This window comes from Cebus imitator, unplaced genomic scaffold, assembly GCF_001604975.1.
Source record: "Cebus imitator isolate Cc_AM_T3 unplaced genomic scaffold, Cebus_imitator-1.0 Scaffold82, whole genome shotgun sequence".
Taxonomy (NCBI): Eukaryota; Metazoa; Chordata; class Mammalia; order Primates; family Cebidae; genus Cebus; species Cebus imitator.
In genome coordinates, this window is record NW_016107397.1 from 708,004 (window position 1) to 722,625 (window position 14,622).

The 14,622-nt window shown below is 39.8% G+C and overlaps 1 protein-coding gene across 1 annotated transcript in view; it reads left to right on the plus strand.

Moving 5' to 3' along the window:
• BAZ1B (bromodomain adjacent to zinc finger domain 1B) overlaps positions 1–14,622 on the plus strand; it is an 84,592-nt gene that overhangs the window by 48,967 nt on the left and 21,003 nt on the right. The window contains exons 8-12 of the mRNA XM_037740390.1: positions 4,859–4,997; positions 5,693–5,826; positions 9,073–9,178; positions 9,882–9,980; positions 11,983–12,169. Of these exons, the coding sequence (XP_037596318.1) occupies positions 4,859–4,997; positions 5,693–5,826; positions 9,073–9,178; positions 9,882–9,980; positions 11,983–12,169 (665 nt within the window). The remainder of the gene's footprint in view (positions 1–4,858; positions 4,998–5,692; positions 5,827–9,072; positions 9,179–9,881; positions 9,981–11,982; positions 12,170–14,622) is intronic.

The window sequence follows — 14,622 nt, forward strand, 5'->3', positions numbered from 1 at the left end:
TGACTTAGCTGTACAGTGTTCCTTTGGGCTGGTTTCTTATCCATGCCTCACTTTCCTCATATGCTTGCTAAGATTGCCATAAAATTGATTGACAAGATATTTGAAGCCCCTAGCACAGTCACCAACTCTGATAAGTAACCTGTCCTTTAAGATTTAAGAACTTGAAAATTTTGGGCTTTGATGGCACCATCAAATCTGAACTCTTAAAAAGCAGCTTTATTAAGAAATAATTGACATACAGTGTAATTAGTTCACTTAATGCGTATAATTTAGTGTTTTCAGTAGAATCGCAGATAAGGCACAACCATTGCCACAGTCAGTTTTGTAACATTTTATCATCTCAGAAACCACCTACCCTTGAATGGTCATTACCCCATTTGCCCATCCTCCCCAGCCCTGAGCAACCACCAGTCTACTTTGTCTCTGTAGATTTGTTATTCTAGACGTTTTCTGTACATGGAATTGTATAATAAATAGGTAGTCTTTTGTGACTTTCACTTAGCATAATGTTTTGCATACTACAGCATGAATGAATCTTGAAAACATTATGCCAAGTGAAAGAAGCCGGTCACAAAATAGACCACCTCTATTTAGTTCCAAAACATTTTTTTTTTTTTTGAGATGGAGTCTCATTCTGTTGCCCAGGCTGGAGTGCAATGGTGTGATCTTGGCTCACTGCAACTACCGCATCTCGAGTTCAAACAATTCTTCTGCCTCAGCCTCTCAAGTAGCTGAGATTTCAGGTGCATGCCATCATGCCTGGCCAATTTTTGTGTTTTTATGGAGATGAGATTTCACCATGTTGGCCAGGCTGGTCTTGAAGTCCTGACCACAGGTGATCTGCCCGCCTCAACCTCCCAAAGAGCTGGGATTACAGGCGTGAGCCACTGCACCCAGCCAGCCATGGTGCCCGGCCCAAAAACATTTTTAAAAGAAAACCCAAAAGATATACCATGTTTTGTTTATCATTCATCACTTGATAAACGTTTAGACTGTTTTCATCTTTTGGCTCTTAAGAATAATGCTGCCATAAACATTTGTGTATGAGTTTTTGTGTTGTCATACACTTTCATTTCTCTTGACTAAATACCTAGGAATGGGATTGTTGGGTCATATGGTAATGTTTAACCATTTGAGAAACTGCCAGATGGTTTTCCAAAGTGGCTGCACAATTTTACATGCCCACCAGCAGTGAATTAAAGGTTCTGACTTTTTGATGATAGTCATCCTAGTGGGTGTGAAATGGTATCCCATTGTGGGTTTTGATTTGCATTTCCTTGATGGCTAATGATGTTGAGCATCTTTTCATGTGTCTCCTGCCTACCTGTGTATCTTTGGAGAAATACTAATTCAGTTCATTTGCCCATTATTAAATTGAGTTGTCATTTTATTCAGTTGTACAAGTTCTTTATATAGTCTAGATACAACTCCCTGTTAGATACCCAGTCTACAGATCATTTTCATCTATTTTGTGTGTTGTCCTTTCACTTTTTTTTTGGGAGACGGAGTTTTGCTTTTTTGTGCCTAGGCTGGAGTAGTACAGTGGTGTGATCTCTGCTCACTGCAACGTCAATCTTCCGGGTTCAAGTGATTCTCTTGCCTCAGCCTCCTGAGTAGCTGGGATTACAGGCACTCGCCACTACGCCTGGCTAATTTTGTATTTTTAGTAGAAATGGGGATTCACCATGTTGGCCAGGCTGGTCTCAAGCTCCTGACCTCAGGTGATCCGCCCGCCTTCCAAAGTGCTGGGATCACAGACATGAGTCACCACACCCAGCCTGCCTTTCACTTTTTTACTAGTATCATTTGAAGCACAAATATTTTTTAAATTTGATTAGGTTCATTTTATCTATTTATTCTTCTGTTGCTCATAGATTTGGTGTTAGGTTTAAGGATCTATTGCCAAATCCAAGGTCATGAAGATTTACTCCTATTTTCTTCGGAATGTCTTACAGTTTTAGCTCTTAAATTTAGGTCTTTTATTTTCGCTAATTTTTATAGTGTAAGGTAAAAGTCCAGCTTTATTTTTTTTTGCATGTGGCTATCCAGTTGTCCCAGTGTCATTTTTTTGAAATAGCCTTGACACGTTTGTCAAAAATCATGTGACTCTAGGATAACGTTGGCTTATTTTTGGACTCTGAATTCTATTTCATTGATCTGTATGTCTGTCTTTATGTTAATGCCACACTGTCTGATTACTTTGCTTTGTAATGAGTTCAGAATAGGGAAGTGTGAGTCTTCCAGCTTGTTCTTTTTCAACATTTACTTTTAAATTTTATTTTCTTTTGAGATAAGGTCTCATTCTGTCACCGAGACTGGGGTACAGCAGTTCGGTCTCAGCTCACTGCAGCCTTGACGTCTTGGGCTCAAGTGATCCTTCTGTTTCAGCCTCCTGAGCAGCTGGGACTACAGGCTTGTGCTACCACGCCTGGCTAATCTTTTTATTATTTGTGGAGGCTGGTATTGAACCCCGAAACACAAACGACCTTCCAGCTTCAGCCTTCTAATGTGTGGGATTACAGGCCTGAGCCACCACAGCCAGCTTGAAGAGTTCTTTCATTAGGAAATGTATGTTTCCTAATGAAAACTAAACAGATTTTACTTTACACTGCTTAAGGCCATCGAAATATTTTCGCATATATATGTAATACTGTGCCTTAGTATACATATATAATGTATACATTTTATTTATTTAGATGCAGAGTGTTGCTCTGTCACCCAAGCTGGTGTGCAGTGGTGCAGTCTTGGCTCACTGCAACCTGTGCCTCCCAGGTTCAAGCTATACTTGTGCCTCAGCTCCTGAGTAGCTGGGATAACAAGTGTCTGCTACCATGCCTGGCTAATTTTTGTATTTTTGGTAGAGATGATGATTCACCGTGTTGGCTAGACTGGTCTCATACTCTGACCTCAAGTGATCTGCCTGCCTCAGCTTACCAACGTGCTGAGATTAAAGGCGTGAGCCACCGTCTCTGGCCATTGTACTTAGCATTTTAAAGACCTACGAAGAGGCCAAGTACAGGGGCTCATGCCTGTGATCCATAGCACTTTGGGAAGCCAAGGTGGGCAGATCACCAGGTCAGGAGTTCGAGACCAGTGTGACCAACATAGTGAAACCCAGTCTGTACTAAAAGATACAAAAAATTAGCTTGACTTGGTGGCACGCTCCTGTAATCTCAGGTACTCGGGAGGCTGAGACAGGAGAATCCCTTCAGAGAGGCGGAGGTTGCAGTGAGCCAAGATTGCACCATTGCACTCCAGCCTGGGTGACAGGGTGAGACTCTGCCTCAAAAAAAAAAAAAAACAAAAAACCAGACCTATGAAGAAACTATAACTGTGGCCAGGAGTGGTGGCTTACACCTGTAATCCCAGCACTTTGGGAGGCCGAGGTGGGCGGATCACCTCAGGTCAGGAGTTCGAGACCAAGCAGGAAGATCGCTTGAGCCCGGATGTTTGAGACCAGCTTGGGCAAACATAGTAAGACCCTGTCTTTAAAAAAAAAAAAAAAAAAACATTTTTTAAAATGTTGACATTGTAAATAGCATTGCTCTGTACCCTGTGGTATCAGGGTTTATGACAATTGTGGAAAAACAAGACAAAATTATTGGGCTGCTTTTGTTGTTAAGGGAAATTTCTACTGAATAGAATAAACCTAATTAATGAATGATCAGAAATAAATTAACATTTTTATCATTAACAGGTACTTGCTGAATAATTAGAAAAATAGGTGTTCAATGTAAAATAATTATTATCCCCAAATACTCCCCTGCCATTGTTTTTCAGGTTTTTTTTTCTTGTCATCAGGGCTGTTAAGCCAAATTACTGTCAGATTCCTCAGGACTGAAGTATATTTTATTTTGAAATAGTTAACTTTACTAGTTTTATTTATCGTGATCTTTTTGAGGATCGCGTAGGTGGCACCTACCAGAAGATGTTTCAGTTAGTCCTGTTTATGAACTGTTAACTGTTTCTTCAGGATTGTTTAAAATACATTAAGTGATATTTTGGCCAGGTATGGTGGCTCACATCTGTAATCCCAGCACTTTGGGAGGCCGAGATGGGTGGATTAGTTGAGGTCAGTTGGAGAACAGCCTGGATAACATGGGGAAACGCCATCTCTACTAAAAATGCAAAAATTAGCTGGATGTGGTGGTGTGTGCCTGTAATCCAGCTATTCAGGAGGCTGAGGCAGGAGAATTGCTTGAACCTGGGAGGCAGAGGTTGCAGTGAACCGAGATTGCCCCACTACACTCCAGCCAGCAAGACTGTCTCAAAAAACTAAAACAAAAAGAAAGCGATATTTTGGAGCTAAAAGATTTTGCATTGAGTTGAGGGATGAGATGTCACCAAAATTCAAGGAGTGCAGGAGGACTAGGTAGAAGTTGCTGCCATGCATGTCATTTCTTTTCTTTTTTTTTTTTTTCTTTTTGTGAGACAGAGTGTCCCTCTGTCACCAGGCTGGAGTGCAGTGGTGCAACTTCAGCTCATTTCATCCTCTGCCTCCCAGGTTCAGGCGATTCTCCTGCCTCAGCCTCCTGAGTAGCTGGGGTCACAGGCGTGCGCCACTATGTCCGGCTAATTTTTGTGTTTTAGTGGAGACAGGGTTTCACCATATTGGCCAGGATGGTCTCCATCTCTTGACCCTCGTGATCTGCCACCATTGGCCTCCCAAAGTGCTGGCATCACAGGAGTGAGCCACCATGCCTGGCCACATATCATTTCTTAATAACAGATTAGAATTAGGGAAAGGAAATTAAGATTTGATAACTACTATACACTAGGCACATTTTACTCCATATTTAATTTGAAAGAGTGGAAATTACTAGGAAAATATCTGATTGAGTCTTTTTATCTTTAACAGTGAAACTGGAGCGCCAAGCTGAAGAAGAACGAATACGGAGGCACAAAGCAGCTGCTGAGAAAGCTTTCCAGGAAGGAATTGCCAAGGCCAAACTAGTCATGCGTAGGACCCCTATTGGTACAGATCGAAACCATAATAGGTCAGTTCCTAAACCTAATTTTTGTTTTCTTGTAGGACTATTTTCATTGCTATTAGTTACAAAAATTACCTAAAGTACAAGAATAGACAAGCTTCTCTCTTCAGTTTTCCAATTTTGTTTGGAAACAGAATTGTTGATGATTGTTGAATATTAACTGTGTCAAATGCTAGAGTTGCAAAGTTGAGTGAGAATGTTCCTGCCCTTGAAGATACCACAAGTAGGAAGCTTACATGATGGTGACAGGTGAAGTGTAATCCAAATCCAAGTCTTTAAAAATGGCAGTAGGTTTTAAATGCATACATTTTGTGAAACCTAAAGAAGGAGAAATAGTAGTAGTTACACAAATTAGGGCTAGTTGTGGTGGCTCACACCTGTAATCCTAACACTTTGGGAGGCTGAGGTGGGAGAATTGCTTGAGATTAGGAGTTCAAGACCAGCCTGATAGCCACCCATTTCTGTTAAAAAAAGAGAGAAGTCATAAAAATTACAGACATTAAACTAGTCTCCAGTTTCAACATTTCTTATTTGCTTTGATTTACCTTACAATTTTTATCTGTCGAGTTCTGAAGAGGAAGAATACTGTAAATGCGGTTTTGAATGCTCAGTGACACTCTGTAATTATCTTCTCCAGGAGTAAAATTATCCTGCAATTCTGATCTGTTGATTGTCTTATTAATACTGGTTGTGGTTTGTAGATACTGGCTCTTCTCTGATGAAGTTCCAGGATTATTTATTGAAAAAGGTTGGGTACATGACAGCATTGACTACCGATTCAACCATCACTGCAAAGAGCACACAGACTCTGCCGATGAGGATTACTGTCCCCGCAGTGAGTATCTCTGTTTATCTGTGAGTTATTTCACCCTGCTGAAGTGGGCTCAGCGTTAAGGACTGCCTTTTCTCTGTCCCCTTTTCCATTTGCAAAATTTCTTTATTTTTGGTCTTAGGTATGTTTGAGTGAAGTGGGTAGATGTGAAATGTGTAGAGAGAAGGAAAGAAGCCCAGATTTGATTACTACTTTTGTTCTAAGCATAGTGTGAGAAGATAAAGAGCTTGAATATTAGGGTATTTGGGGATTAGATTTTATAGGAGAAGTTTTCAAACAGTCCCTTAGAAGCCATCGTAGGTGCCTGAATGGCTAAAATTGAGGTATAGGGGCTAAGAAGGCAGTGTTACATTTCCTCCTCTTCTACCTTTTTTTTTGGGATGGCATATCACTCTTGCCGCCCAGACTAGAGTGCAATGGCGCAATCTTGGCTCACTTCAACTTCTGCCTCTTGGGTTCAAGCGATTCTCTGCCTAAGCCTCCCAAGTAGCTGGGGCTACAGTTGTGTGCCACCACACCTGGCTAATTTTTGTATTTTTAGTAGTGGTTTTGCCATGTTGGCCAAGCTTGTCTCGAACTCCTGACCTCAGGTGATCTGCCTGCCTTGACCTTCCAGAGTGCTGGGATTACAGGCATGAACCACTGTGCCTGACCCTCTTCTTCTACTTTTAAAGTTAATTTATTCATTGTTTATGCTGAATCTATTTGGGAAGCCGAAACCTACACTGAATAATTTTCTGAATATATATTCATATTATTTCTTAAAGTATGTATGTTGAGTATATTTCAAGAAAGAAACAAATTTTTTTTTTTTTTTGAGATGGAGTTTTGCTCTTGTTACCCAGGCTGGAGTGCAGTGGTGCAATCTCGGCTCACCGCAACCTCCGTCTCCTGGGTTCAGGCAATTCTTCTGCCTCAGCCTCCTGAGTCGCTGGGATTACAGGCACGTGCCACCATGCCCAGCTAATTTTTTGTATTTTTAGTAGAGACGGGGTTTCACCATGTTGACCAGGATGGTCTCGATCTCTTGACCTCGTGATCCACCTGCCTCGGCCTCCCAAAGTGCTGGGATTACAGGCTTGAGCCACCGCGCCCGACCCAGAAACAAATTTTAATTAAAAAAATAAGATGCTTAGGTTAGGTTTGGTTTTCTCAACCTCAGTGTTACTGACATTTTGGGCCAGATGAATCTTTTTTATTTTCTCCCACCATGATACTGATGAGGAAGATAATTTTTTGTTCTGGGAGCTGTCTTTCGCGTTGTGGTTTATTCAGGAGCTTCCCTCTACATAGCCAGTAGGTGGTAGTAGTGAGAACAAAGTATGTCTCAAGATCCTGCCAGATTTCCCCTGACAGGCAGTAGTGCTGCCCATTGAGAACCACTAGGTCAATGATCCATAAGCTTCCTTCCAGTTCTGCTGTCTGTAACCTAATGAAAATTGCTTATGTGTTGGTGTCATGTGGGAGATAAAGATAAAAAAGAAAATTGATTCCTGAATACTACCTTATTGTGCTTCTTTGATAAATCTTTTTTTAAAAGTAATTTTTCATTTTAGAGAAATTCCTAACTCAAACTTGAAACTCACAAAATTGTTAAAGAAGAATACTACTGATTTACAAAAATAAACATTCCTTCAAATAAAACTTCAAATTTAAGGTGTTTTCATGCTGAATTATATTGAACATAGATTATGTCACTTAGTAGAAAAATCTAGTTTTGGTAGACATTATAAATACTCAGGTGAGGGCAGTTACATTTGAGAGCAGTATCTGTGGAGTCTGGATGTTTAGATTTGGAAGGGATTCCAGCAGGATGAAGGAGTTTTACTTTATAAGGTGTTTCAAAAGCCTGGTGGCAGTTCTTGAAAGTAACGTCTACACAGTTAAAGCGCACTGAGAGAAGATTGAGAACCCAGACCCTTTACTTCTAGAGCATCCTGGCAGATCTTGTGTCATGTTTTCCAGTTCCAGAATGGCAGTTTCTTTTTAAAATTACCCATCTGAGGCTGGGTGTGATGGCTTGTGCCTTGTAATCCCAGCACTTTGAGAGGCTGAGACAGGCAGATCACTTGAGTTCAGGAGTTGAAGACCAGCCTGGCCAACATGACGAAACCCCATCTCTACAAAAAATACAAAAATAAACTGGGTGTGGTGGTGGGTGCTTATAGTCCTAGCTACTTGGCAGGCCGAGTCACGAGAACTGCTTAAGCCCAGGAGGCAGGAGTTGCAGTGAGCCAAGATTGTGTCACGCACTCCAACCTGGGTGACAGAGCAACATTCTGTCTCAAAAAATAAAATTACTCAACGTAAAAGACTAAACAAGCTTATATGTTAGTATTCAGAGATGTTTCAGGTTAAAGTGGAGAGAATGGGGAAGAGAAGAGAAACAATCATAGTATGAAGTAAGGCTTCAAGTATTGTGTTGACTGGCCGGGCGTGGTGGCTCACACTTATAATCCCGCACTTGGGAGGCCAAGGCGGGCAGATCAGTGGAGGTTAGGAATTTGAGACCAGCCTGGCCAACATAGTGAAACTCCATCTTTAGTAAAAGTACAAAAATTAGCCAGGCATGGTGGTGCATGCCTATAATCCCAGCCTAGTCGGAATAGGCTAAGGTGGGGAGAATCTCTTGAACTGGGGAGACTGGAGGTTGCAGTGAGCTGAGATTGCACCACTGTGCACCAGCCTGGGTGACAGAGCAAGACTCCACCTCAACAAACAAAACAAAAACCAAATACTGTGATGATTTAAAATAGGCTTCGATAAATTGGCTTAAGGTATATCTATGTTAAAGTCATATATCAATGTATAGGAACTGATTTACAAAAAAGTTAGTTGTATTATTTGACTCTTGAAACCTCCAAGGATAAGTCTATAGTATTTATGTATTCTTGTTGCCTCTGCTTTACTACAGATGCCTTTCCTCTTAACATCATGTAAAAGGAGTAAATTCTTTATTTTGCTTTGATATAAAGATATTTAGTCATTTTTCATTCTAAGTTGCAGTACTCTTAAACTTCGGAATGGTGCAACGATTCCACTTCAGAGAGCAAATATCTGAGATAACATGTTGTGTTTAAGATATTAAGAGAAACTAGCGTCTATTATACATGAAGATACGTTTGATAAATTTCACAGGAAGCACCTGTGTTGTTATAAATTGTTGAGTTTGGCAGTGAGTACGGCTGAGGTTTGAAACTAGCAACTGGGTATTTACTGTAGTCAACCTAATGTCTAAATTTTTCTTAGGTAAGAAAGCAAACTTAGGTAAAAATGCAAGCATGAACACACAACATGGACCAGCAACAGAAATTGCTGTAGAGACAACCACACCTAAACAAGGACAGAACCTATGGTAATGTGAGCATTCATCTGGTTGCTCTTTCTTTTTCTTTTAAATGTTAAGGAACAAAGTTTTGGTATGGTGATGCCAGCGAGTTAATAATTATGTGATCAGGATGCTTTGTGTGACTTTGATATTTTGGATATCAAAACTTCTTGGATTAGCAGAACTGATTTTTTTTTGTTAAGGTGATACTTGTTTTTTTAAGGGTTGGAATTTTGGTTTTTTCCCCTCATAATATAACTTTGTATATTATGTGATAGATCTTACAAAGCAGTAGAAATGTAGCTTAAATATGGTTGGGAATAGAGGTATTTAAGATTTTCCTTAATTAAATTTTATTAATAAAAATGGTATGCATCATTTCCTTGTATGCAACTCTGCTTTTAGGCAGCAAGCTTGGTTTTGAGAGGATCTGTTCTATGTGATCACCTGTAGTTTAATGGCCTTTCAGTTTTGACTTTTGGGTATAGGTTTACTCTCTGAAGGGAAAGGGACAAGTATGCCAATTAACTTTGGCTCCAAAGTCCTAGGACAGAATTAACATTAGGCATCATGGAAATAGTAAATCACTTATTCTACTTCTGGATATTAGACTTTGAACACATTTGGAATTTGTTCTCCTAAGTCCCACCACCAGCTCTAGATCACTTGCTTAGTGTTTGAGTTTGTTTTTGTTTTTTTCAGAGTTTTCAGGTCTGTTTTGCCCCTACAGGTTTTTATGTGATAGTCAAAAGGAGCTGGATGAGTTGCTAAACTGTCTTCACCCTCAGGGAATAAGAGAAAGTCAACTTAAAGAGAGACTAGAGAAGAGGTAAGGGGTTTCATCTTCTCTTTAGCATTAGATATAAATATATGAGGGTTTTTTCCCCCTTACTCATTAAAGTTATTAAAGTAAAATATTTTAAATGTGTGTAACCGTTTTTTGTTCATATTGCCTGGTATTTTCTTGTCACACTATGCTTATTGGAAAAATATACCTTTGGCCATCTGTATACAGAGTAGCAGAATTATGCACTAAAGATTACGTGCCAGTACCAAGCCGTGAGCTTCATGGTTGTTAGACAGCCTTGTAGATGCAGGCCCAGATGGATAGGTGTCCAGAAGTGTTCTGTCAAAAGATGGAAACAATGGCAGTGCCCATCAACTGATGGGATCGATAAACAAAACTTAGTACATATCCAGGCCTAGTGTGGTGGCTCACACCTATAATCCCAGCACTCTGAGAGGTCAAGGCAGGCCAATGTCTTGAATCCAGGAGTTTTGAGACCAGCCTGGGCAATATAGGGAAACTGTTTCTACAGAAAATAAAAAAATTAGCTGGGTGTGGTGGTTTGTGTTTGTAGTCTTAGCTGTTTGGGAGGCTGAACTGAGTTGATCACTGGAGCCCGGGAGGCAGAGGTTGCATTGAGCCAAGATCATGCCCCTGCACTCTGGCTTGGCCTGGCCTGGGTGACAGAGCTAGACACTGTCTCAAACAAAATGAAACAAAAAACTCCCAAAATTTAGTATTTTCAAACAGTGGAATGTTATTTAGCCACAAAAAGAAATGAAGTACTGTTCTGTGCTACAGCTTGGATGAATCTAGAAAACATTATGTTAAGTGAAAGAGGTCAGACATCACAGTCCATGTGGTGTATGATTCCATTCAATGAGACATCAAGAATAGGAAAATCTGTTTCAAACAGAAAGTGGATTAGTGGTTGCCAGAGGATAGAGGAAGAGGAGAATTGGGAGTGATGATTGCTAACAGGTAAGAGATTTTTGCTTGGGGCGATGAAATGTTTTGGAATTAGATAGTTGTGGTGGTTCTGCAACATAAAAACCACCGAAGGACATGCTTCAAGTTGGTGAATTTTATGCCATATGAATTAAAAAGAACCAAAAAACCGTCTTCTGTCTACACAGTAGCATCAACTCCATCTAAATTTGCAGCTGCCATATTTGTTGTAGACATTATTTTTATCAAAGCCAGGACAAGATTTTGGCTTAATGCCACCTCTCATTTCTGACTCTGTGCTCAATTTCATGGTTGAATTTAGGTTTGATGGAAGAGAGAAGGAAAATATGGTTCAGTACATACTCTACTCCATTGCCAGACTTTGCGAAGGAAAATAGGTACATTATATTGATGTTAGTCCACTGCTTAATGTGTAAATTAAGTAAAATTGCATTCAGAATCATGTTGTCTGAATATACATGTCTAGGCAAATTAAGAAAAACAAAGGAAAATGTCAGTACACAGATCCACAAAGGAATATAGTTCTATGATGTTCCTTCTCTTTGGGCAGAATATTAGATACGTACGTGTGTTCAATTGAAAGGACCTGTTTTGTTCACTAAATATGAAGATTGAATCCTTCCATTAGAAGCTTAGAAGTAGCTTGGTGTGATGGCGCACACCTGTAATCCCAGCAGTTTGGGAGGCCTAGGGGAGAGGATCATTTGAAATCAGGAGTTTGAGATCAACCTGGACAACATAGCAAGACCCCATTCCTAAAAAAAATAAAAATAGCCGGGTGTGGAGGTGCATGCCTGTAGTCCCACTTTTGACTCAGGTGGGAGGATTGCCTAAGTAGAAGTTTGAGGGTGCAGTGAGTTGTGGTGGCACCTTTGCATTCCAGCCTGGGTGATAGGGCAAGACCCTGTCTCAGAGAAAAATAAAGAAATAATGAAAAACAAAACAAAACAAGGAGAGGTAAAAGAGACCTAAGTAAGTTGTCTAGAAATAAAACATGTTTTTCAAGTAATTGAAATTTAAGGTACATCTTCAAAAGTTTGTTTCTTCCCCTTTTCTCTTGTCCCAACTCTTCTAGGTACCAGGACATTATTCATTCTATTCATCTAGCTCGGAAGCCAAATTTGGGCCTAAAATCCTGTGATGGCAACCAGGAGCTTTTAAACTTTCTTCGCAGTGATCTCATTGAAGTTGCAACAAGGTTACAAAAAGGAGGACTTGGATATGTGGAAGAAACATCAGAATTCGAAGCCCGGGTAAGAATATAAGAAAATCCCCTTGGAAAGTTCTTACTCATGGAAACTCAGTCTGAAGTTGTTCTCTGATGTTCTTGACTTCCCAACATGACCTTGGGAATCAGATGTTTGGATTTGTCTTGAAAGACATGTATGGAACCAAAAATACCTGTATTTTTTTTCCCTTGTCATTGTTTGCTGGTATCAAGAAAAAGTTAATAATTGGCTTACAACCTTGGTATGAGGAGAACTTTGCTAAGGTGAATGAAAACTGGTTGTAGAGCTGTAGTCATAGAGCATCATTTAACATCTTGCCCTTGTGATGCCTGTGCTATCAGGTGTGAAGCATGCTGTGTATCATGCACCTGCCCATTCTTCACACTCAGCTCGGATTTCTATTTATGTAGGACATCACTCATGTTGTCCAGTGGGCTGTCATTACAGTCCTGTCCTTTATTGGTCAGAGGGACCCTTAAGTGGTGTAGGTGAAACTTTTCAAAAGACCCCAAATCCCATACCAGGTAGGTTTAGGTATCAATGATTGGTGAATAATATCCATCAGTTATTATTGTAAACTGTTTTTTGCTGATTTTAAAACAGTAAGTCCATATAATTCTAAGACCTACTAATATTTGTGGGTCTTTTCAAATTCCTTATGCACTATGACATGTTTGTCTTTTTTTCTTTTTAAAGAGATGAAGTCCCCTCTGTTACCCAGCCTGGAGTACAGTGGCACAGTCATTGCTCACTGCAGCCTCAAATTCCTGGGTTCAAGTGTTTCTCCCATCTCGGGTTTCCAAGTAACTCGGACTATAGGCATAAGCCACCATGCCTGGCTGATTAAAAAAAAAAAAAAAAAATTTTTTTTTTTTGTAGAGACTGGGCATAGTGGTTCACACCTGTAATCCCAACATTTTGGAAGGCTGAGGCAGGAGGATTGCTTGAGCCCCGGAGTTCGAGATCAGCCTAGGCAACATAGTGAGACTCTGTCTCACACACAAACACACAAAATTTTGTAGAGACAAAATCTCACTATGGTGCCCTGGCTGATTTCAAACTCCTGGCTTCATGAGGTCCTCCTGCCTCGGTCTCTCAAAGTGTCAGGATCATAGGCGTGAGCCACCTCACCCAGCCAACATGTGTGTTCTTATAGTTTCATGATTTTTATTAACAGTTTAATTTGCATCCCCCGCATGCTATGTTTACTAATTTATATGTACTTTTCAGCTGTTTCAGTCTGTTATTCTTTGCTGTTAGAAGAAGCAAATTATATGTGTATCTTACATATGCATATTTTTATTTTTAATTAATCTTGTGATGAATTCTTGGTACATTTGCCGGGGAAAGGGATTTAAACATCTTTATGGTTCTTAATGATTTTTTTTTTTAAAAAAAGATTTACTGAACCCAAAGAATCTTGTAGGTTTCAAATGTTACACGTTTACTTTTTTGTGTAGCAGATGTTCACTAATTGCCTGCTTTGTGCCAAATTCAGGCCTATATCTTGCTGATACTGGGTTATGATTTTTCTTTGTTTTCTTTGTGACTATTAGAATGTTATCTTCTAATTGGCATGTTTTGTGTGACTGACAAGATAGTGTTTAAGGACATTTTTTATTTCTTTGTATTTTTAAATTAATTGATCTTTTAAGAGATAGGTCTTGTTCTGTTGCCCAGTCTGAAATGCAGTGGCTGTTCACAGATCATAGTTGACAGTAGCCTGAAACTCCTGCCTCAGTCTCCTGAGGAGCTGGGATTACAGGCATGTGCCACCACACCTGGTTGGGTGCAGGATTTTGATGAAGTGATTTAACTTCTGTTTTCTCATCTATCAGGGAGATGTGAAGCTTAAAAGATCAGTGAAGGATGAGGATCACTTGAGACCAGGAGTTTGAGACCAGCCTGGGCAATATAGTGAGACCCTAAAAAGAATTAAAAAAAATTAGCCAGGCATGATGCCATGTACCTGTGGTCCCAGCTACTGGGAGGCTGAGGCAGGAAGATCCCTTCAGCCCAGGAGTTCAAGGCTGCACTGAGTTGTGATTGCTGCCCTTCTGCCTGGATGACCCAGTGAGACCTGTCTCTTTAAAAAGAAAAAGGAGATCAAGTGTGTAAAACATACTACCTTATATACAGTTACATGCTGCAAACAAGTTACAAATATGAAAAAAGTAAAAATTAAAAAAATATAAAAGAAAAGAAAAAAATACATAGTAAGTTGGAAACTACAGTCTTAATGCAAAGACACACTAAGAAAGTAAAATTTTTACTTTCTTTTGTTTTACTTCCTTAGTGTGTCTTTGCATTAAGATTGTAGTTTGCACATAGTAGACACTCAGTTATTGAATGAATCAACTATGTAACTTCTTTAAACTCAGTCATTGAATGAATCAACTATGTAACTCCTTTAAGCAGGGAAGCTTCTAACATTTAATGGATCCCTTCACTGGGAAAAGGGAAATAGTCAAGTTTTTTTGTTTTTT